The sequence below is a fragment of the Sceloporus occidentalis genome, unplaced genomic scaffold (assembly GCF_023333645.1).
Source record: "Sceloporus occidentalis isolate IW3139 unplaced genomic scaffold, rSceOcc1.0.p SCAF_1, whole genome shotgun sequence".
Taxonomy (NCBI): Eukaryota; Metazoa; Chordata; class Lepidosauria; order Squamata; family Phrynosomatidae; genus Sceloporus; species Sceloporus occidentalis.
Genome location: NW_028316981.1, coordinates 210817727 through 210843096, shown reverse-complemented (window position 1 = coordinate 210843096; position 25370 = coordinate 210817727). Strand labels below are relative to the sequence as shown.

General features: G+C 40.4%; 1 protein-coding gene across 2 annotated transcripts in view; it reads right to left on the bottom strand.

The window, feature by feature from the left end:
* The window catches only part of ZCCHC7 (zinc finger CCHC-type containing 7), a 162268-nt gene that overhangs the window by 25576 nt on the left and 111322 nt on the right, over positions 1-25370 (bottom strand). For both annotated transcript variants that reach the window (XM_089488735.1, XM_089488736.1), the window contains one exon: positions 24018-24053. In XM_089488735.1, the coding sequence (XP_089344861.1) occupies positions 24018-24053 (36 nt within the window). The remainder of the gene's footprint in view (positions 1-24017; positions 24054-25370) is intronic.

Genomic DNA, 25370 nt, shown 5'->3' with positions numbered 1-25370 from the left:
ATTGTTAAAACTAATGAACCAGCTGCACCAATTTCTTGAGACGTTAGATCTGGCTGCAGTGACACATGCCTTGGTTACATCCCATTTGGGTGTGTAATAAATAAGGGTGGCTTATTTGGGGTGTGTAATATATCTTAACTTTTGTATGCTTTTATGCTAATTTATATTGTTTTAAATAATGGTTTTAATTGTTTTTTAAAAATTACTGTGATGTTTTTGAACAGTTTTTATCTTGTAAGCTGCCTTGGGTCCCTTCCTGGGAGAGGCAGCATAGAAATGAAATGAAATAAATAAATTCCTTAAATTGAACTGTGCCCGAGACAGGTAGTCAATTGAAAGTAGATGCAATCATCATGGATGAAGGCCAGAAAAATATAACCATTGTGGTCATAATAAGCCCCTCTGAAGACAGGAAACCAGCCATGAGAGAGGCTAGTGAATGTAAACACCAATAATATGCCCCTTTGGCTGATGTACTGAGACAAAAGTGGCATGAGGCCTCCATCCATATATTATTTGTTGGAGCCCTGGGTGACTGGGATACAGCAAATAAGTCCATGCTGAGAATATGTGAACTGGGAAGGACAGGTTGCTTACCTTGTAATGGTATTTCTTCGAGTGGTCATCTGCGAATACATACAAATGGGTTTTACTGCGCCTGCGCAGTACTGTTCGATAACTTCTGGAATCACTGGGCAAAGTTAACTTTGCAACATATAGTAACTTTTTGGCGGTAGCTCTGCCCATCCCTTATAAAGCCCCCGGTTCCCGCTCTTTCCCCAGTTCCAAATTTTTACGCCGCGTAGGTGATCTAGAGGGAGAGCCAAAGAGAGCAGGACACAGAGGGGAGGATAGGCGGGATTTGTGTGTATTCACAGATGACCACTCGAAGAAATACTGTTACAGGTAAGCAACCTGTCCTTCTTCTTCGTGGTCTCTGCAAATCATACAAATGGGTTAGACTGACAAGCTAAGGTAACGGCGGAGGGAGTGTCCTGAGCCCAAGGTTAGGTTCAAACAAGGTGCCTTTATTTTACAATAAACTTGAACCTGAAACAAATTCGTGTCAGTCTTTGGTACCTGGATAGTGCAACACAAGGTAAGCATGGTACCAAAATAGTGCAAACACAAGGTAAACATGGTGATATAGCAACCCAATAACAGCAAACCTGAGATTGACCCTTGAGACAAGGGATGTTAAGTCATAAAGACTTATGTAAACCAGAAAATTCCCACCCCCCCCCCCCCAATTGGCTAAACAGTTAAATGAACATGTAAGCAATTGAACATAGGAAGCAGTGCAATTCATGTAACCCTGAAACCAACACTGCCTTCCCAAAGGCTGCATCCCGTTTGGCCCTGGTGTCCAGCCGGTAGTCAAGGGCTGGGACCAAACAGCAGCTTTACAGACATCCTCCAAGGAAATCCCCGAAAAAAATGCGGAGGATGTCGCTACCGCCCTAGTTGTATGAGGCCGTACCCCGACTGGAATCGGTCTGCCCAACAGTTCATAGCAGAGGTGGATGGTGCCAGCCACCCATTTCAACAACCTCTGCGGAGATACAGGCAGTCCTCTTTTCGGTTCCGAGTAGCACTGAAAAAGTCTCTTGGAACCGCTTCACCCTGCAGTCCTGTTCAAGTAGAAGGCCAGAGCCCTCCGAATGTCCAAAGTGTGCAGACTGCATTCCATCTCATTGGTCGGGTTCGAGGCTAGGGTAGGCAAAACAATGTCCTGACACATGTGAAAGGCCGAAACTACCTTAGGCAGGAAGGTAATGTCAGTACGGAGCACCACCTTATCCTTATGGAACCTCAAAAAGGGCTGGTCCCTTCTTAGGGCACAAAGTTCGCCCGCACCACGGGCAGAGGTGATGGCCACAAGGAAGACAGTCTTCCAAGTCAATAGTCTCAAGTCCGTCGTGGCCATCGGTTCAAAGGGCTTGGATTGTAGAACAGACAGCACAGCACCCAGGCTCCAAGCCGGGGCCGATACTGAGACCTGGGGGTGGAGGTTATTACAACCTCTCAGAAAACTCTTCATGAGAGGGTCCCTGAAAAAAGAAGGTTTGCCATCATACTGAAAATGAGAACAAATGGCAGACAGGTAGCACTTAATGGACGTGAGGGTTAGCCCCGCATCCAAAAGTGACATCAGGAACTCCAGCACCACAGGTGCCGTCACTCGATGTAGGGCAAGGTCTCTGTCAGCGAGAAAATGCAGGAACCTCTTCCATTTGGAGGTGTAAGACCTCTGGGTTGCCAGTTTCTGTGCAGCCAGGATCACCCTCCGTACCAGATCAGGTAGCAAGGCTAGGGATGGAGCCTCCACACAACCATTGGTAGTGTCTCGATGTCCGGGTGTCGGACGCGGCCGCTCTGGAGAGTGAGAAGGTCGGGACGGGGTTCCAACTGGAAAAACTCGTCATTGGAGAGGTGCAGCAGGGATGGGAACCACGGCTGCCTCGGCCACCACGGCATGATCAGGATCGCATCGGAGTGATCTATCAACATCTTCGAGACCACTCTGGTGACCAACGGAAATGGAGGGAAAGCATAAAGCATCTCCCCTGACCACACAAAGCCGAGGGATCTGTTATCTCGTGTCCGGGAACAGAACTGGGGACAGTGGCTGTTGGTGGCAGTCGCAAAGAGGTTGATTCGGGGAGTCCCCCACCGAGAGAAAAGGTCGCCGACCGTCTCTGGGTGGAGCCTCCACTCATGACAGGCTGAGGAGGCCCTGCTGAGCTGGTCCGCCAATTCATTTTCGTCTCCCGGCAGGTGGATCGCCTGGAGGAGGACACGCCTTGGGATGCACCAATCCCAGATTCGCAAAGTGATGTCGAGGAGGGTCCTGGACTTGGTGCCCCTTGCTTGTTGATGTAATACATCACCGTCGTATTGTCTGTCCTCAAAAGAACCACTTTGTTGGAGACACTGGATTCGAAAGCTCTCAACGCTTTCTCTACAGCCAGCATCTCGAGGGCATTGATGTGGAGAATCCCTTCCTGTGGGGTCCACTTCTCTTTCACATAGAGGTCGAGGAGATAAGCGCCCCATCCTTCTAAGGACGCGTCCGTAGTCAAGGTCAGCTGCGGTTGAGGCTGAGTGAATGGCATGCTGACGCAGGCGTTGTGGGAGTCTAGCCACCACAGCAGGGAAGTGGCTACTGGTCTTGGTATGGTGAGCCACTTGGCCGGGGAGTCTCATGGGATCGAAAGCCGACAGGAACCAAGCTTGGAGAGGCCTGAAACGGAGCCTTGCCCACGGAGTCACGAACGTTGTTGAGGCCATGTGACCCAGAGCTACCTGGACATCTCTGGCCCTCACTCTCCTGTGGGCCAGGACGACCCTTATTGCCAAGGCCAAGGCTAGGAAGTGGTCCCGAGGGAGATACGAGATGCACTCTTCGGAGTCGAGGACAGTTCCGAAGAATCTGATCTGCTTGGATGGGGCCAAGTGGGACTTTTCCGTGTTGACAATGAGCCCGAGGGAAGATAACAGGTTCAAGGAAAAAAGAATCACTTCTCGCAGGTCCTTTTGCGAAGAGGCCACAAAGAGCCAGTCGTCCAAATACGGAAAGACCCAGAAGCCCCTCTGGTGGAGGTAGGCCACTACTGGAGCCATGCACTTTGTAAAAACTCTCGGAGCCGTGGCCAAGCCGAAGGGAAGAACGTTGTAGTGATAGGCGGCGGAGCCAATGGCGAAGGCGAGGAATCTTCTGTGGGATTCCCGAATCCCTATATGGAAGTAAGCATCCTTCAGGTCGACCGTCGTGAACCAGAGGTCCTGGTGGAGCAAGGGTAGGATAGAAGCCAAGGTTACCATGCGGAAGCGATGGTACTGGAGAAAGGAATTTACTCCCCTTAAGTCTAGGATGGGTCTGATTCCGCCATCCGTCTTCGGTACCGTGAAGTACCTCGAGAAGAAAGAATTGGACAACTGTTCAGGCGATATGGGTGAGATCGCCCCTTTCAAAAGTAAAGAGCGCACTTCGTCGAGAAGGGTGTCCGAGGGGACAGTGGAAAGGAAAGCTCCAGTTGGGGGGAGCTCTTCGAACTCGAGGGCATAACCCCTACAGATGATGTTTAATACCCACGAGTCAGTAGTGATGGAGGCCCAGATGATGGCGAAGGGCTTTAAAATGTCTAAGAAGCAGAGAGGAGAAGGGACGAAGCACACAGGGGATCTGCATGTCCTCTTCTTGCCCTGGTCAGTATCCTGTCGGCAGTTTTTATGGTACCGAGCAGGAAAATTGCGTCGGCCAGAGGAGGAGGAAGACTGAGAAGGATACTTCTGCCGCTGAGCGCCCTGTTGATTGAATTGACGATCTCGGTAAAAGGGCCTTTGAGACTGACCTTGCTGTTGCCACAGGCGTTGCCTCCTCCGAAACTGAGAGGTTGAAGGGGTGGACATGCCATGCTTCTTAGCTGTCACCTTCAGTCTGAACTTCCTATTCAGCCTGTCATCTGTCTCAGTGTGGAACAAGCCTGAGTCATCTATAGGCATGTCTTCTATGGTGGCCTGGACACTCGGGTTGAGGTCTGATCCTCGGAGCCACGCATGACGCCATAAAGCAATCGAGGCCACCATGGCCCTGCCAGAGCACTCTGCAACGTTTCTGGAGGCAGTGATGAGCCAGCTTCCTATGGAATGGGTCTTGTCCCTGATCTCAGTTAGGGTGCGCTGGATGTCATCCGGGACATCTGGGATGATGGGGGAGATCCCTTCCATCAGGGTCTGGATGTAGGCTCCCATACAGGTGGTGTAGTTGATAGCCTTGACTGCTAAGGCTGCCGCCGAATAGGCCTTCCTGGCCAAACCGTCGATCTTTTTGGCCTGCTTGTCGGTGGGTGATGTGGCCTGTCTGTGAGTCGACGTTTGCTACGCTCCCTCCACAATTGCAGAGTTCTGGCGAGGATGAGACGCCAACCACGGGGCGTTGGGCAAGGACACTCGGTAGAGAGACTCTATTTTGCGGGATGGCCCGAGGAGCAACGACGGAACGTCCCAGAAGCGCTTAACAATGGTCTCCAACGACGGCAGCAACGGTATGGAGGGCGGTGTCTGAATGCGGCTGTGGACACGACGCTCGACCGGGTCTTTGGCCTCTTCCTCAGGGTATGCCAGCTCAATATCAAGAGCACGAGACAGCTTGATGACATGCTGATTGAAAGAGCACGCGTTGTCAGTCGGCGAAGCTGGCTCTGGCTGGTGGAACCCCTAAGGAGAACTTTGCGGGGAGATCTCTGCTTCCGAAGGACTTTCAGAATCAGGCAGAAGGTCGGGATCAGATTCGGAGGCAGCAGCGTCGGTATTGACCACCGTTAAGAGCTGATCTCTGGGATGGCGAGTGGGAGGACGGGAGGACGTCTTCGGAACCACGGCCTGGGTCTCTCGTTCCTCCGTCGGAGCCTGTCCCTCTGCCCGAGCCGGGCGGAGTGCAAGCTTGGAGGTGAACTTCAGCAGCGCCACCTCCCTCGGTACCGACATAAAATACCTATCAGTCTCCGAGTCATAGAAGACCGAATCATCTTCACGGTCTCTAGCAGGGGAATGCAGGAACGGAGTAGGGGACCTCCTCTGAGTAGAATGGAGGTCCTCGTTGTCGGAATGTAGGAATGGGATGGTTGTCGAAGCTGAAGGCCCTGGAGCCGAAATCGCTTCATCCCTATTCGAAACCTGGCCGACGTCAATTAATCTTCCCGAAGGGCGTTCCTCCCGAGGGGAACGGCGTGTAGAAGACTGGTGCTGGGAATCTCGGTCCGGAGCCGGGCGGTCTGCCCTCTTGGGAGGCAATCTCGAGTGGGAGTGGGGTCAGTCCTGAGGAGTCTTGGCCTTCTTCAACGCCGAAGCCTCTGATGCTGAAGCCGCAGGGGGCCTTTTCTTGGCAGACCTTGAGGCATCACGATGGTCCTCTGGTGGAAAAAAGGGGTTGATGGCCAACTCGGAGACTCTGGCTCCAGAAGACGGTCCCGTCTTGCTCGCTTTATCCTTTGTCCCGGTCTCAGCCCTCGATCACGAAGGCTTGGTGCCATCCAGCTTGGAGGACCAGAAATGCTCCTTGGAAGATTTGGAGCCATCCTTAGACTTCTTGGAGGTGGATGTGGAGGTTGATGCTGCCTTATGGTATTTGTGATCGGAGACCACCCGTTTGGAGGTCGTAGCCACGTCACCGGAGACTGCCTCATCCTGGGTTGGAGTCGAGGTGGCGGCAGAACCTGCAGACCCTGATGCTTTCTGAGAGTGCTTGGCGGGTTTGGAGGTGGTACTGGGTTTAGTGGAACTATGGGCCATGTTAAGAGCAGCACTGGGCTCCTAGGAACCACGGGCTGAAGCGGCCGAAGCAGGTGGAGTGCTAGCCAGGCTATCTCGGGCCGCAACTGGAGAAGCCGTAGCCGATGCCGAAGGAGCAGAAGATGGGCGAGAGTCTCCCTCCCGAAACTTCCCCTGGGCAATTGCCGAGGTCAGCCGGGATTCCCGGTTTTTCCTGGCCTGGGAGGACATGGACTTACAGAGTAAGCAGGCTTTAGCATCATGATCCTTTCCCAGGCAAAGGAGGCAGGAGGAATGAGGGTCCTGCACTGGGAGCTTACCCCCGCAGACATCACATTTCTTGAACGGAGGCGACATGTCACCGAGACGAAAGCCGAATCGAAATCCAAAATCGAAGTCAACAGTCCAGAGAGTCCAACAACACGGGGGGGGGGGGGGGGGGGAATCTGAAGTAAAAAAACAGTCCGAGTCAAAAACCAGTGATCCAACAAGCAAGCTAACAAGAGCGTGAAGTTCAAACAGCAGCTAATGCAGCGGAAAAAAAGGAACTGGGGAAAAAGCAGGAACCGGGGGCTTTATAAGGGATGGGTGGAGCTACCGCAAAAAAGTTACTATATGTTGCAAAGTGAACTTTGCCCAGTGATTCCAGAAGTTTCCAAACAGTACTGCACAGGCGCAGTAAAACCCTTTTGTATGATTCGCAGAGACCACGAAGAAGAAAGTATTATGCCAAACATTCATACAATCTAATGGTATCAGACACCATTAGATGATCCCAAGATATTTACACAGAACAAATTTAGGGTCACTGTCAGCACAAGGACTCAGTTACTATTTCTGTAGATAGAGAATCATGACAAGTTTGGAAACAAGTTTTTTTTTCTTTTCAATAATACATGTTATATATATTTTAGCTATGGTATGCAACTGTTTAGATATATTAGTTATTACCTATTTGTGACCTAAAAAGAAAAATATTTTGGCCTCCTTTAATATGATATTTCTCTTTTAAAATCTGCTTTAAGAATTTAAATGAAATTTGCTTTGTATCTGCTATTAATACGTTATTTCTATTTGCAATTGCACTCTGATCTGTTATGTATTGCTTCTATGTTAAATTGTGTTTCTGTATAAAATATTCTCTAATAAAAGGATTAATGTGCTCTTATCACAGCATGCCAAATATTATGAGGTAAGCAGGGACGTAGCTAGGATTTTAGGAAGGGGGGGGGTCCAGACTAAGTGCCACCATTATAATGGGGCTTGAGTGTGGCGGCGCAGCAGCACACACCATTCATTTTTCTAATGGAAGGGGGGGAGGTCTGGACCCCAAGAACCCCCCCCCCCCCCGGCTACGTCCCTGAGGTAAGTTGTTGCTATGTGACGTCAGTTCTGACATATGGAGACTCTGTCATTGTGCTTTCTTGGCAAGACTCAGGGAGTTTGCCATTGCCTTCCTTTGAAAGTGAGAGAGTATAGCCTGCCCAATATCAGCCAGTGGGTTTCATGGCTGAGCAGGGATTCAAACCCTGGTCTTCTGAGTCTTAGTCCAACACTCAAAATCGGTACAGCATGCTGGCTCTGCATAGTGGGGTATGTTTTCTACATTAAATAATGTTGAATAATAAACCTATACGTATTTAGGCATATTCAACTGGGTAAAAGTTTATATATTGTAAGAAATGAATAAGAATATTTAAAGAAAAGATGTATTCTTTTTTGAGGTGGAAAGAGTATAATCAACGGATGCGACAAGAAGTTCAAAGTTTCATATTTAACCAGAGACTGAAAAAGAAAAATAGTACGAAATAACAGAGTACAGTAAGCCATCCACTTTTGCTGGGGTTAGGGATGCAGGACTCCCGTGAAAGTGGGAAAAAACTGAATAACTCTACTCTACCCTCAACAATATTAAACACACAACAAAACATACAATATGCAGACTCAACCCACCATGGATGCCTCTGAGGCAGCAGGGTTCCTTTGCAATGAAGAAGTGGATGGATGGTGAGGCTTGCTACCACCTTCACTGCTGCCCTACACAGTTTTTAATAGGGTCTTACAAGCCTAGCCACATTCTCATAGTCTTTCAGTCTCCTGAGGCTTGCAATCCCTATTAAAAATGGTGTAGAACAGCAGCAGAGGCTGCAGCAAATAATCCATGAATAATCAAATCCGCAAAAGTCAAACCCACACATGTAGAGGGCTGACTGTAGGTGTATATTGTTATTTCAACAAAATGGCAATCCGTCAGTATAAAGTGATATAACATGATCTGCTATAAAGCAGGCAACTAAGCCTATTTCCTGCTTCTTCTTAGCTGCATTGAAAGAGCTATTTTGTGATATTTCTTTTATTTGGAGCTTTATTCCACTTGGTCTAGACACTGAGCACCTCTTAGGAATTATTGTATGTAACCAGGAATCCAGAGTTTCACAGATTTCAGCTGCTTCTTTTTGGAAGGTAAAAATGAAGATACTTCACTTACCCCAAACTGACCATTTAAATAGCTAGCCCCACTGACTGTAGATACTGCATGCGCAGCCCTCAAAGTAGTTGTATAGGGATGGACTAGCCCTGCCTTCCAAATGCCACTGGTTCAATCGATCTACTCATATTTTAGAAAGGGATGGAAAATAAATTAGTTGCATTTACATTTCTTGACAGAGAGATCCATTTTGCCCCTCTTGTAAATGACAACAGGAAATTGGAAATGTTACTGTAGAAATCAAGACATTTCTGAGGCTTGCATGCCTTTTTGATAAAAAAAATTAAGATATAGACAAAACCAAGCATGCACCTAAAATATGCAGAGACTAAAAATGTATACTGTGGCCTGTTACAGACAGCCAAAATAAAGCTGCTTCGAGTCACAGTGGAGGTATGGTGTTTCAATGATGCAAGAGTCCAGAAGCCACACCAAAGCCACGCTCCAGTCCTTAGGGCTGGAGTGTGGCTTTGGTGCGATTTCTGGACTCTTAGGACGCATGCATCATTGAAACACCATACCTCCACTGTGACTCGAAGCAGCTTTATTTTGGCTGTCTGTAACAGGCCTGTACAACTAAAAAATACACACAGATTTTTTTGCCAAGGGAAAACTATGAAAAATTTAGAGATTAGAAAACTATATTTAAAAATGTGTGTGTGTGTATTGAAAAGAAGTACCCAAAATATATTCAAATTTCCATGAAGGAAGAGAAAAAAGATCTTGACATGCAGTAAAGAACCAGGATGGAATGAGAATATCAGTGGGATTCTCAGAAAAAGCAATGAGAATGAGGCTCAGAAATGTTCACATCCCTAATTCCTCATCTTACATTCCACTTGATTAAAATCTCAGTCTTGAATATTGTTATTATTAAGTAGAAAAACAGAGTGAAGGTTACTAAAATCCACTTTGGCTCAACTATTATATATGTATTAAAATGGGGAAATGGAAATATTCGGCGAGGATGGAAATAAATGTAATGCTTGTTTTAACATCAAATCTAAAGCTAAGTTTTACTTTGTGAAAATAAAATATTTCATTCATGGTATAGTTAGCAGATCAAATTGTACTATTTGGCATTTTCATGAATTTTTAATTATAAAAGCCTTAGTTTTGTGCAAGCAAAACAACGACTGTATCCTATACCAGAAACCCCAGCCAGTTTAGCCAACAGTCAGGAATTCTGGGAACCAAAGTTCAAAATGTTTGGAGGACCAAAGTTTGGGAACAGCTGTCCTACACTACAGAGCTACAAACTGCTGTACCCTATGCTATCTTAGAATATAGTTTTATATGAGGAGTGAGGGTAAATAAATAAAAACAAACCACAAGTGTGTGTGTGTGTATGTATTTATGTTCAGCCTTTCTCTTTAAACAGGCTCCAAGGTAGCTCACAGATATTTTATTAACAGGGAACAGTTTTAAAAAGGGGATAAACAGTCAAAGATTTCCCAAATGTATTCCCCATATAGGGATGTGACACGTGTACAATAAAGTGGACAGGAAGAAAATCAACTCATTTGAGATGTGGTGCTGAAGAAGCGTGCTGAGGATACCGTGGACTGCCAAAAAGATTTTTAAAAAATGGGTCCTAGAACAAATCGAACCACAAATCTCCTTGGAAGCCCAGGTGACAAAACCGAGGCTGTTGTACTCTGGTCACATCATGAGATGGCACGACTCATTAGAAAAGGCAATAATGCTAGGAAAGGTAGAAGGTAGTATAAAGAAAGGAAGACTGCATGCCAAAGGTCACAGCCTGAATCTGCAGGACCTAAGCAGAGCAGTGGAGGATAGGGGGTCTTGTAGATGTTTCATCCATAGAGTCACCATGGGTTGGGGTTAACTTGAGGGCAGTTAACAACAAAAAGGGACAAAAACAGATAAAAAACACTATCCTATTAAAAGCTATTTTTTGCAACATAAATTATAAGTGTGAATAAAAAAAGCCTTCACCTGTCAGAGAAAGAAAGGAGAAAGGGGTCCAACCAAGCCTCTTGCAGGAAGGAATTCCACAATCTGGGAGCAGCCACTGAGAAGGCTCTCTCCTGTGTCCCCACCAAATGTGCTGTGATGGCGTGGAACAGAAAGGAAACCCTCCCTAAAAGATATTAATATTTGGGCAGGCTCATACGAGGGAGATGCAGTCTTTTAGATAGTGTGGACTCCAGCTATCTAGGGCTTTAAAGGTCATAACCAGCGCTTTGAATTCTTCCCAGAAAAAGACCTATAGCCAGTGAAGCTGTTTCATCAGGGGAATGACATGTTACCTGTAAACAGGGTCAAGAGCCTGGATGCAGCATTTTGGAACCAATGAAGTTTTGGAACAGTTTCCAAAGGCAGCCTCAAGTAGAGTGCATAATAGTAATCATCCAAGATGTAATCAAGGAATTTGTTACTGTGGCCAGTTCTCATGTCTCAAGACGTGGGTACAGCTGGAGCAGTAGTTTTAACAGTACAAATGGACCTCTGGCCACCACTGAAACTTGGTCATCCAAGATCACATCTGAGTTCAGCAGCCTGACCATGCCCCAAAATCTGGGTGTAATTTTGTCACTGTAGCTTAAAAAGAGTGTTCTTTTCTATTGTATACTTCAATTTGCAGGATCATAGCTCTAATTTCTGATTTTTAAAATAGATATAGATGATTGATATAGATGATTGAACCGTGTCAACAAAAAGTGTGGAATTTTTAAGTGCTGTGCTGGATCTGGGTCATGAAGTTCTTGTTCCTGCAGAAGAAAACTCCCAAGGAAATCCATGAGTGTATGATACAAACATTGAGTGACAAGTGTCCATCATACTCAACTGTGAAGATGTGGTGCACCAACTTTCAGTGTGGAGATTTTGAGATTTAACATGCAGCAAGGTCTGAGAGGCCTTCAACAGTGTCAACTTCTGGAACTGTTGAGTGCCTTTATGACTTGATTTTGACAGAAAGGTGAATCTCAACTAAAATAATTGCTGAGACACTAGAGGTAGCCCAGAAACACACTGGGTTTATAATTCATGAGCAGTTAGCTATGCAGAGGCTATCAGCCAATTGGGTTCCGAAATGTTTGAATGCTGATGAGAGACAAAATCAAGGGATATCTCCAAGTTGATTTTGCAGCATTGTGAGCAATCTTGTGACAATGTTTTGAACAACTCATCATTGTTCATGAAATGTGGTTACATCACTATGATCCAGACACCAGACAATAGTCCTCGCAAAAGCAGCGTTTGGGTTCTCAATGGCCAAAGAAAATAAGACTCAAAGGTCAGCAGGAAATGTCATGGCCACAGTTTTTTTGGAATAAGGAGGGTATTTTGAGGCCTGACTATCTTCAGAAGGGCCAAGCAATTCACCCAGAATACTACTCTAATTTGCTGTGTCAATTAAAGGCAGCATTGAAAGAAAAATGACAAGGGAACCTGGGGAAAGGTGTTCTCTTTTTACAGGACAAGACACCCGCTCGCAGAGCTTGCAAGACTATGGAAGTTTTGAAGAATTTGGCGTTTGAGTGCACAGGCCACCCACCCTATTCATCAGATCTTGTTCCATGTGACTATTTCCTGTTTCCAGAGCTTAAAAAGAATTTGAAAGGAAGGAAATTTTCAGATGATTCTGAATTGATGGCAGCAGCAGAGCAATATTTGAGTGATCAGACATCAGATTTTTTTGGGGGGAAGGGTTAAAGAAACTTGAGAAATAATGTTCCAAATGTGTCAACCGGAATAGCATGTAAGTTTCATGGCTTTAGGTCATTCCCTTCTTGTTCAGAACTTTTCAGAACCCCTTGTAAGAGCACAGAAACTAACTCATAAAAGGAGACTGCTGGGCAATGGGAAACCGTGCAGTCCTGTCCTGATCACCCACTATGCAATATGTTCAACGGTGGAAGATGGTAGAATGAGATACCTTGTCAGGCAACAGAGTAACAAGCCTCATTTTTGAAACTGAACTGGGTTTCTATTCCAACATCCAATGTGAGGTCAATATAAATTGGAATCTCATCAGACATGCTGAGGGACAGGAGAATATCAGGTTGAGGCCTGTAGCTCTGTTGTAAGTAGCAAAATAAAAATTAAAAAATATATATTTTAAAAATTGGCCATGCAGATGGACATGACTGAAAGTGAAGACCATGAAGTTGAGGAAGATAACTGAGGTTACTGGTTTTGGTTTTTTGTGATGGACATGCAAATGGTTTTATCCTGATCACCTCTGTGGGTTAACCAGCTTTGCGCTGTGAAGAAAGTTCATTGATATGACACCATAATAGAGAGGAACACCAGAATCAAAATATAATTTAAATATAACATTATTGCACCTCTAGATCTGCCTCATAAAAGAAAACTGGCATCTAGTAAGCAAACATGAATATATGATTTAATGTTTTTAAACTTTTGTACTCCATATTGTTTTAGATGTTTTGTTTTGATTTATATAATTATAATTATAATCCCATTCAGGTGAAATGTGGGATATAAATAAAATAAATAACAGGAGACCACAGAAACTCCATCCCCCCATGCTCCAGACTTCTCCTATTGCTGCACAGAGATCCCAGAGGGCAAAAAACAGATTTACTCCCCTAACTCTCAGTCTCATTCAACTAGATTTCTGTTAATATAAGCCAAGTCATCATATTCATCCAGGCTGCTGTGCACCCATTCACCCACCTGGCGTTAGAAAAGTATCTTCAGACAGAGACTATTGCCAAAACCATTCTGCTGCACTGAACTGACAGAATGTTTAGTACCAGCTAACATCCTGGTTGCATGTCCCATCCCCAAAATGACACAATTTCCCTCCTTTCCCTTACACTAGCATTAATCCTAGCAATATAGCAGTAGCAAGTACATTTCTATACTGTGTATCAGTGAACTAACACTCCCTAAGTAGTTTACAATGTGTACACCAATTGCCCCCAACAAGCTGGGTACTCATTTTACCAACCTATGAAAAGATGGAAGGCTGAGTGGACCTTGGAACCTTCCTCTAGGTGGATCAAACTTAGAACTTTGTGGCTGTAGTATCAGTATCTAACCACTGTGCCACCAGGGTTCTTTATCTCCCTTCGCAATCCTAAAAATCACTATCTGCTACCACCTTTTATATTGCTAATTACTGTGTCTGTGTGAGTGTGTGTTCTTGTGTGAAAGTGGATTTCATTTTTGCTGTTATAAATAAAACTACATTTGGACCTTGCATTCTAGAGTTCTGTTTTTCAGATCCTTTATACACAGGCTTGATCCCTACTTATATTCCTTATTCTTTGCCTTAAAAAGTATTTCTTGCCTTAGTAAAAAGCAAAAGATTTATACGATCTGAAGAGAAACCAAAGTATTAAATAAATTAAATTTTTTACAGAAGTATTCCTTGCCTTTAAAAAAATCCTATGAAATTCATGAGGTTAAAACAGCTTAAGGGGCTACATTTAAACACCATGTACATGTATAGTGTAAGCAAAGTAAGCCCTCAAAGAGTAAAAAGCCATGTCTTGGCTTGTGCCAAAAAGAAACTAACATTGGAACCACCTGGATCTTCAAGAGGAGGGCATTCCAAAGTTGGGAGGCAACATTTGAAAAGGCCCTCTCCTATGTCCTCTCATACCGTATTGTCCCCACTGGTATCCTTGGGTAGAGATGTATAGGGAGAGACACTTCTTCAAGTATCAAGGTCCCTGGACATTTAGGGCTTTAAATGTCAACACAAGCACCTTGAATTCAGGACAGAAGCAATTAGCAGCCAATATAGCTCCTTTAAGACTGATGTTATTTATTGTCTATATGGCACACCAGTCATCAATTTCACTGATGCATTTTGCACTAGCTATGGTTTCTGAGTTGTCTTCAAGGGCAGCCCAAAACAAAGTGCATTGCAGTAATATAACTGGGAAGTTATCAATGTGTGGATTACAGTGGCTAAATTATCCCTGTCCAGGAAAGGACACAGTTGATACACCAGTCCAAGATGGCCTCAAGCACCCAAAATCCACTTGGGCCTACAGTGAGAGAGATGGATCTAGGAGTACTCCCAATCTATTAACCTGCTTCTTCAGTGGGTGTGCATCCTCATTCAGAATAGATATCCATTTCCTGGACTCGAGGACAACCAATACAGAAATCCTCCATCTTATCAGGATCCTCCATCTTATCAAGATTCAGCTTTAGTTTACTGACAGCTCATCCAGCCATTACACTATCCAGGCACTGGTCCAGTATCTGCACAGCCCTAGCCAACTCCCATGATAAGGAGAAATACAGATGAGTATCATCAGCATACTGTTGACAACCAACCCAAAACTGCAGCTGCATATAGGTACTGAATGGCATGAGGGACAAGATGGAATCCTGTGACACCCCACAGTTTAATGTTCAAGGAGCTGAATAGGAATCCTCAATGGTTAGGAGAGAAACCACTGTAACACAGTGTACTCACAGGCGAACTAATTCAACCAAGAAAGCTATGGCCTGAATTTCCAAGATCTGACCAGCTGATGGCCAGATATCTTGGGAGTTCTCAAAGAAGTAGCTATGTTAATCTCTTGCAGCATAAAAAAGAGGAAGGAAGGGATAGAGGAAAAGAAAAAGAAAAAGAAAAGTGGTGACACTTTTAAGATTAACTGGTTTTTACTTCCGCATGAGCTTTTGAGGATGTAAACCCACCTCTGTGGATGCAATACATAGTGATAATAAATGCTCAGGTATAAAGAATATTCATACAGTTTTGGGAGTGGGATCAAGTGTAAGAGAAAGACACAAATCATGACATTTGCTCTAACTTTCAAAGGACTGGGTGAAGTGATACAGATATTTCAGATCTTTACAGTGATGTGTTGAAGTGAGAAATCTGCTCTTCAAAAACCGGTTTCCCAGCATTCAAAACTTTCTGAGAAGATTCCTTTTGTTCTATGTACAGTTGTAAGGACTCTTGTATTAATATATGTAGTGTCCCATGAAGCCATTGTCTTTGTTTATACCTCTTTCAATGGATTGGAATTTGGGAATATAATTCAATTCAACAGTTTCTCTTTCTAGCTTTCCTTTATAATTTCTTTCTTCAAGTACCGCAACCTGTAAATCCCTTACTATATTGCCCAGGAAGGTTGAATTGTTCTGCAACTGGTTTTGGGGTATTGCTATTTCTAATGTATCCATTCATCCTCTTGCACAGAGTTTGTCCCATGCAGAGTGCAGAGAGATATTACTGGCTGAGGATTGCACATACTACATTGGAAGAAAAGATCTTGGAGATCTCTTATTCATAGTCACCATAAGTCAAACTCAACGTGACAGCAAATAACAACAAAATACTAGCACACCTAATATGCATCCAGGAAAAAGGATCTCATGGGAAATATTGTATAATTAGGAAAAACTAAACCACGTTTACAGCTTCAAAGCTTGGAATTCCTCCCATTGTTGATATGAGTGTCACTTTTACTCCGTGCAAATATGTACATTAATGCTTCTGGAACAAGAGGCACAAAGATTACTGTAGCATTGCCCACAATCCATTGTGCCTTGCAAGTGGGGATCACTGGACAAGCAAAAAATTATGTCTTCCTCAACAGGTATAGACTGCTTTGTACAAGTTGTTTTGATTACTGAATTAACAATTTGGATGATGTTAAATTGTCTACTGAAATGGGTGATTTCATAGTTTTAATAGTTTTGTTTTTAGATAACAATATTCAATTTCTATATGAAACATACAGTTAAAGTGACAATAGTAGCAGCGGGCATGTATTGTGAGTGTGATAGAGATGGCATTTTATCTATTGATAAAAAAATAAGATAGATCACTAGATCTTCAAGATGTGGTAATGAAAAAACATAGCAGCAAGAGCTGCTATCATACAAGTGGACATACTTGTTCTTATTCTGATTTCAGGTTGTTTTCAACTTCTGGCAATGCAATCACGGGTTTGTTTTGGCAAGGTTTGTTCAGATGGTTTGCTGTTGCCACCCTCTGTGGTTGAGAGAGTATGACTTGCCCAAGATGGGCTTCCATGGCAGAGCTAGAATTCAGACTCTGGGCTCCCAGAGTCTTAGTCCAGTCCTCAAACTATTATGCCATGCTGGCTCTAGTCATATAAAGTATCCTAATCAAATCTAGAACTTTCCTCTCCATGAACTGAGTGTAAATGCTGCAACACATCATTTAAACTATCAAGTCTAAGATTTACTAAATTTTACTAACTCATTCATTAATAGTTAATCCAGGAAAGCACAAATATGCCAGACATGTACATATAAAGCACACACAATTGCACACCACCTTTACTTCAGTCAAAACACTAAGTGTATTATAACTCTCTCTAAAAACAAATTCACCACCACCACCAATTATTTCTATAGTGTGATAGAGCTTCAATCTTAAAAATGTAGAACATTTTTTGGCTTGCAGAAGACATTTTCTCCAAGTTTTTTTTAGCAAGAAATCACCTTTTCATTCTATATCACAATAATAATTATTTTAGAATCTCTGTCTTATCTAGCCTTCATTAAGAGTATTTTAAGCTAAGCATGAAGGATAAAAGGATGCTATAATTTACATTATTAAATAACATGCTTTCTAAAGGAAGTAAACTTTATGAACAACTCAAAATGTATCAGTATAAAATACATTACTGATAATATTCTGGATGAATTATTTCTTTGGGTTATTAGAATACCATAGCTAACCTGACACTATTTTACTACTAAGATATCATGACTCTTCTGCAGCTCAAGAGATTTCGTCCATTTGAGCAGACATCCCTGCATGTGTCACATGGTGGATAAAGAACCACGAGTATAAATATGACGTTTACCCAAATACAAATTGCACATTAGGGTGTCATTGCTATCTTTACTTCATTGTTTTTATTGGGAAGGGAATTCAAAAGTATATCTCATCCATATTCTGGCACAACTAGTATACATGCAAATACCTAGTAAAAACATGAGTAGGGGTGAGTTAGGGCAAACATTTAAAATTAGCTACAGTATAAAAAGTACAATTAAAAATGAGGTGCAAATAGTTTTTAAAAGTATGTGTTTGCCTCTTGCAGTAATTAAGGCATTTTAATGAGCTTTGGTAGGTAAGAATCTACATCAGATACATGACCGAGATACTTTGGACCAATATGAGAAGACCTAGAAACAGAAGCACAAAGAAATGACTCAAAATTAAACCCCAGATGATCTGCACTGAGAATCTTCTTCCATCTTTTTATATACCAAAAGTTCAAATATGTTACTTTATATTATTAGGTGAAAAGCGCTTGGCAGCGATACCCTCTGTGATGTTTTAGACTGAGTATATAATCTTGCAACATAATAGGGCATCCTATACCATGCATGTGTCAAAAAAGTTGGGGGAAAATACTATATTTGAATTTGCCTTACTCATATTCTAATTACATACTTTGGAATCATTGTGCAAAATACACTTAGAAACCGTTTAAATAATCAAGGAGATAATGTACCACATTTATTTAAAATGGAAGACATACAAATTCAATGGAATAAAATCTGTTTACTCTGCTGCAAAAAAGCATTATATTTGTTGTTTTTTTAAAAAACATCTTATAGGTATATTTTGGCAAACTGGAACAATGCATATGCCATATGGCCTGAGTATATGCATGCAAACTGAAAAAATATCTGCTGAATTTGTTGAAGTTGTTTCCCAAGTATTGTAATGAATTGTGAATTGTAATGTTGTCAAAGGCAATGCTTTGAGTTTGGACTGCTACTATCGGTTATCTGATAAATTAAGAAATACATTCAGCATTTTGGTATTTAATGGTAAAGAGGTAGTTTATGGAAAGGGGATGGAGTGGGTGTTTTCATGTAGATAATATGCCAGTAGTGTTATTTGCTTGGACATATTCCCATTTCCCTTCTGTTATTGTCCTTAGTCAATCAAAAGCTATTGGAAGGAAAACCAAACCAAAATGAATCAATATAACATATACCTGTAAACTGCAAAGCCAGTGACATACATTTAGTGAGCTAGCCTGGAAGCAAAATGAAATAAAGTCCACCTACCAAGCCTTTTACATGCACACATACTAATTAAAAGATGGAGATTATTGGGGAATTAGTGGTCTATTAACACAAATCATAATTTAATTTTAATCTGAAAATTATATTGAACCAAAATCTAAAAATAACTCTTCCTCCTTGAATTCAGATATAAGGTAAAGATGTTTTAAATTAAAATTAATTTGGCAAAAACACTTTTTTGTTATATTGGAATATAATGAACATGATAAACATTCAAAATATTCTAATGAATATTGTATATTCCCTAAATTAGACTGTGCCACTTCCAAATAATACTTCTGAAATGTTCTGAGAATCAATACAGGAATACTCCTGAACTCTTGTACATTTATTTCCAAGTACATCCAATCCAACTCAGTAGAATGCACTTCTGAGAAACCATGAAGGCTGAAGGATGGCAAAACACTGTGTACGTTTCCAAAATAGGTGGAAACATCCAGATAGAGAGATACAACTATAGCTTAAACAAAAGCACACAAAAGAAATCCACACCATCCTCTTGTAAATAATATGATAATATAACATAAAAAATTATAAGACTTTTAGGTTCATGTCCTAGCTCAGACTAGGACTACCAATGGTTGAATGATGAGGAACCAATCTTTTGGTTTAGCCAAAATGTTAAATCATCTCTTTTCTGCAGAAACCATGCTGATAATCATCAAATTGCTTTAAATGTAGGTATTCTCTGTATTTAGTAATTGGATTTTTATTTATTTTCAAGAGATCCCTTGATCATGAGCTCAACCCAATTTAAATGCAAGTCTGCCTACATACATATTTATTTGAAAAAAAAAAATGGCAGGCCAAGCAGAATTTTAACAACTGTACAAAAAGCAGAAACACAAAACTTAAACAGACACACACATACAGTGTGTTTTCATATATTTTATATACACGTGCCAAAACAGCAGTTCCTGGTTTACCTTTTGAATGTAGTGGCTGAAAATAAAATTAACAAGCTGTCATAAAGCATGCTAAATCATAATGCCTGGTTCTGGTGGTTGCAAAACAGTGATGGTGACTATCTTAGTGAGGAATTGTGATATAAATGAGAGAAGTAAAGACAGTAGATGAGGGCGGAGAACATACTGTATGCACAAAGCAAAGCAACTACAGAAATCATAATCCCCTGAAGAGAGGTGGAGACTCTACACAGCAAAATAAATGTTAAAAATATAAAGGGGGGGAGACTACGTATAAACAGATTTGACCTTTGTCTTTTGCTTCCATGTACAGTACTTTAGTTTTCCTAACAACTCTGTAAATTTTAGACCAGTGCATTGTTCTAATATACCTTACAGTATGCCATTCTAATACAAATGTGCTCTCTCTCCTCCAAGAAGGAAAGGCAGAAAACATAAATGTGGTTTTCAACTGAAGTACAATGGCTGCCCAGTTTCATATTGTATCTGTTACATTACACCCCAAATAAAAGAAGCCTCAATTGAGAATAGTTCAGTCGTGGCTTACTCCAATGAAGATCATAACACATTTTTGGTTCTCTGCCCCATAACATATGTGTCTTTATTTGTCATAAATAAATTTGATATTGCATGTAATTAAATACATGCATATGAATGCATTTTAAATATGAAAATAATATTATAATGTATAATAGGAAAAAATATTTAAAAACACTAGTCTAATCTCATTATATACTTGATAAAGGGAATCAAATATTGCTACCGTGGACCATAAATGCCAGGTTTGAAATAAATAGCCTGAAAAACCTACAAAAAACAATAAATGGACTGTTTGTTTACAACTTAAATTGTTCTAATGTCTGCCCTGAACACTGCCTTGAGGGTTTAACAGCCAAAATGGAGTCTATAAATGAATATATTCAAATGGGAAACTAATCTATTAATTTACAGCCAAAATGGCATTTGCAGAAGGTGATTTATTTCCAAAATTTACAGTTATAAAAAGAACAGAGTAGGGTGTTTTTTTTTTCCTTAGTAAGGAACTTTTCTAATACTAAATATTATGCCCGGGGGGCAAAACACAGTGTGTGTGTGCACAAAATTGTTGTCTACAACCTTCTGTTAGCAGCTTCTCATACTCTTTAAGAAACCTCGGTCTGAAACCTGGAAAACTTTAGAACATGATCTTAAAAATCATTGGCAACAGAAGCAAAATCCGCCACCCTCATGTTCTCACATACAGCCCATTCTGTACCCAATGTCAACAGTTCTCAAATAAGAAGGTGGGGGAATTAACTGAGTTTGTTAAAAACAGAAGGATCAAACTGTACATCAGGGCATAAAATCAGTCTAGAATTAGAACTGCCACACCTTCTCCTGAAAGTCAACATATTTGGACGCAAAAGGAAAAGGGCGGGTAAGGAACTCTACTCTTATGTAAAATGGGTCCTTATCCTCCCAATGAGAATTTCCTGAAACAAATGTAAAGATATAGTAAAATAAAGTTATAACAGTGCATAATTTATGAACCAACCATAGAGAATACGGTAAAATAATATGCACATAGTGCATAACAAATGGCCACCATAGCTGAAAATCATGTTATACGAAAAAGGATGCAATTTATAATATGATACTGAGGCCAGACCTCATACACCCCTCTGTTGTGCAACATTAGCCAGCATAACCAATTTCTTGACATGAATGCATCTAGGGAACCTAGAATTCTAACAATAACAACAACAACAACAACAACAACAACTGACTCTGCTTCAATAAAAGTATTTAACATTTGTAAAGATAGTATGTCAGAGCTGAGTTCCAGCTGGGAATTCTTTACACTTTGAACATCACTACATTTTGAAAACAGTTATTTTGCATGCTACTTACCAAATACTGTATATATAATGGGATTCATTATGATCAGTTCTATGAAACTGGGGTATAACCTGCAGACTTATTTACAAGAACTACTTACACTATTTACAAAAGAACATGAATCTTTAATAGACAGAAATTTCTGCAAACTGCGTTGACCTAGAATGTTATTACAAAGAGCCTCCTAGAACAGAAATAATAGAGGGCAGAAATATGAAAGAAGCCAATTGAAACATTGCTTTTTAACCTTCCCTGTTTTTATGTTATTTTGAAATCTGGCAGTGTGCTTGAATATAGAGAATATGCCTAACATAATAACACCATCTTTTTCATAGAACTAAAATTTCAGGCACTGCAGCTGTAAGAAAACTATAAGCATCTATTATGTTATTTGCACATTTTATTTGCACTGAGGACAGATTTAAAGTGCAGCAGCTACCGTAAGTCGATAGATGGCACTCCATCTCTTAGTAAGTGAGCAAAATGAATAAAAATCACCAGAAGTCAAAGAAGTGACAAATACTATGTTCTGTTGATCTGAACAAGCATTCACAATGATTAATTAGGGACATTTTGCTTATGCATGAGAAATTAACCACACATTTTATATAACCCTTTGACAAACATGCATAATAAGTTGGATTAAAAGATTATCTACTCTCTCTCTCTATATATATATTGATTGTATGATATATAAAATTTGTTCAGTTTATGTAAATTTGATATACACTTCATAATTCTGGTTTATTAAGAGACATTGTAACTGGGTTGAACCAAACTTGAAAAGACAAGTATGGAATAAAATATTTTAATGCTACTATATGCATGTAACAACCACAAATACAAATGGCTCTCAGATTTATTAAATGTATACTATAGGCATTCAGATTTTATTCCTTTAGAACTGCTGTTTTTATTTCCATTCATTAGATTTCTTTTTTTAAAAAAAAATATGTTCTCATATGTTTTGTTTGGTGGCTACTTAGAAATAGTGTTTCACTTCCTCTTACATGTAGACATGGTTTGATGGGGGGAAATCCCTATTAAACATAAAATTTAATTTTCAAATAATATATCAAACAGTCATAGTTATCAAAATTAGATTTTACACAAAAATGCTATACAAAGGATTTCAATAAATATTGGAATCTAAATTTCTACAAACTAAGAACATAGTGTGTGTATATATATATATATATATATATATATATATGTTTATGCATGTACTGTACATATTTCAGAAATCACAAGGTAATAGGCAAATTAATTTTAAAAACAGAGGATTAATCTAAAATGAGTGAATTGTTATTTTTGCAATCTAGCCACCAACAAAACCAACTTTTAAAGGCACTTCTGGCTTATTTTTGCATTCTTGATAAATCTTCCTTTCTAGAAGCTGTTAAGATGCTAGATGCAGGACTAAATACAAAATATTCTGAAATACTGAAGTATCTCCTTCACAAATCTCTATTTGCATAGAGACACTAAAACACTCTTACTATATAATAATGTTTGTTTGTTTTTTTGAAAATCTATATCTGATTATTCAAAGAAATGTGTGTGGGGTGGAAAAAAGCAATTTCAAAAATATAACTCGGATAACAAGCACAGAGGACAGGAGGAAACTGAATTTAAAATTTCTATGGAGAAAATGGAAAAACCATTTTCTGAATATAATTCTGAAATGCAAGTCGGAACAAATTTGGAATATTACCTACTACTAACCAGAAAGAATGAAAGAAACTAAGATTATGGTCTATCAAAAGCCATTTTAGGTTTGTAGAAATTTAGATTCCAATATTTATTTATAATTATAAGGATTATAAAGCCAAATATAAACCTGCATAAATATGCAATCCAGAGCACTAAATATTGTCCCAAGCCTAAAATACAGATTCTGTGTTCCCCCAGGTTTTGTCTGTGCTTTACATATACGAAGAAACAAGATCTTTTAAGGTGCTATGTTTAGAGATAATAACTGATTTCCACATTAAAGGTCAAGCACAACTTTCTATTTTTAATTTCAATGTCACAGTCTAGTACAGTTAGTACATTAAAGTCATTCTATTTGGAAAATGTGAAAATATATTATGGGTTTGGGGATATGTAACAGTGTTCAGTGCTTCAATGAGACAGGTATTATTACTATTCTATTATGTACCACTGATGAAGTTATAGGTGGCAAAGTGACATGATGCCATCATGAATGATTTCTGTTACATAAACTGTTTCCAAAGAATGTTGGGGAAAAGCACAGTATATTCTTGGCTTCTTCAGTTCAAAACCCTCTTCAGATATTTATTATCTTTCTTCACTAGATTCTTGTCTATATTTTATGGTCACCAGTTCAAAGGAGAGTAAATAGGCTGGGTGTAAAAGAAAATAAAAAAGGTGTTTCTACTTACTGTTAGGTGATACTGCCTCCATATTTCTGGGCAAGCCTGGAAAATAAAAATATTGATCAGCTGGGAGCATGAAACAAGGTGCTTTACAGCCTGTTGGTTTTGGCATAACACAGTATCCACTGGTGTCGGTCACAGGAAAATAAGAAGCTTAACAGAAAGGGTCTGCATTTCAGCTTCAAAAACCTGGCTAGACAGTTTAATTGAATTTTACACTGGTTTAACACACTCCCTGCCATTGTCAGAAAGCCAGTAACAGGTTTTTGTCTTCCTTTCTATTGGTCAAGTTCATAAGTTTTGAAGACAAGTTTGGAACATTCCTAAAATGTAAAAAAAAAAAAATCAGATGTGCACTAACAGGGTGTTCTCAACATTTTAGGCTAGCCAAATGTGTAGTTCAGAATTTAATCTGTTTTAGTATATTTTCATTTAGAATTATAAACCCCTTTTCCTATTTCTGACTACAACAGTAATAGGAATCAAATCATAATTACTGCAAGTATTTAATTCTCCGGAAACCAATGTGGAGTTTGAGAGACTGCTTTACTGCTTCTATTTTTGTGAAAGCTTATTTTGTTTTACTTTGTTTACTTCAGTAACATAACATAACACAACAATTTGTAGATCTGAACTCGTATCTATTTGAGGCAGAACTAGAAAAAATATGCAAATATAACCAAGAACTACAAAAATGTGAACTCTTCCAATCAAACCACAATTATGCTGTTTCCAACTTAACACTATAGAATTGTATAAATGTAATTGTTTCAAAATTTTGATGTTTTACTAAATAATCTTTCTCACAGAAATAATTTACCAATTTTCTAAACCATCTCAAACAGCTTAGTAAAAGTGTACTTACTGCCTCTGATGAAATGGGTTTAAATCCATGAAAGCTGATGCTAAAATAAAAGTCAGTCTTATGTGCTGCCATATTCCTTTTTTCCTATCCCTTCCTCCTTTTTGTGTGTGAAAGTGTCACTCTCCTTATCTGAATGCAACTTTTTGTTTTTTCACACTCCACAATAAGAGGAATTATATGCCAAATTAATGCCATTTTTGTTTTATTTCTGTCTATGTATTCTATCAACAAGCACTGCATAGACAGACACATGTACAGTACTTCCTTTTATATTGGCATACTAACACTGTATATGGAACAACACAAAAATAAAAGTATCTGCTCTTTTTGGTAAAACAGCAATTAGTGCATTATTTAAGGGTTTTTGCTATATGCAATAGATTTTCCTGTATGCAACATTTGTGCTACCTTACAACAACCATAAGCAGGCAGCTATTTAGTTCTGCATAGCTACTGATTATCACAATGTTCCTGGAATAGTGTGGTTGAAAAAC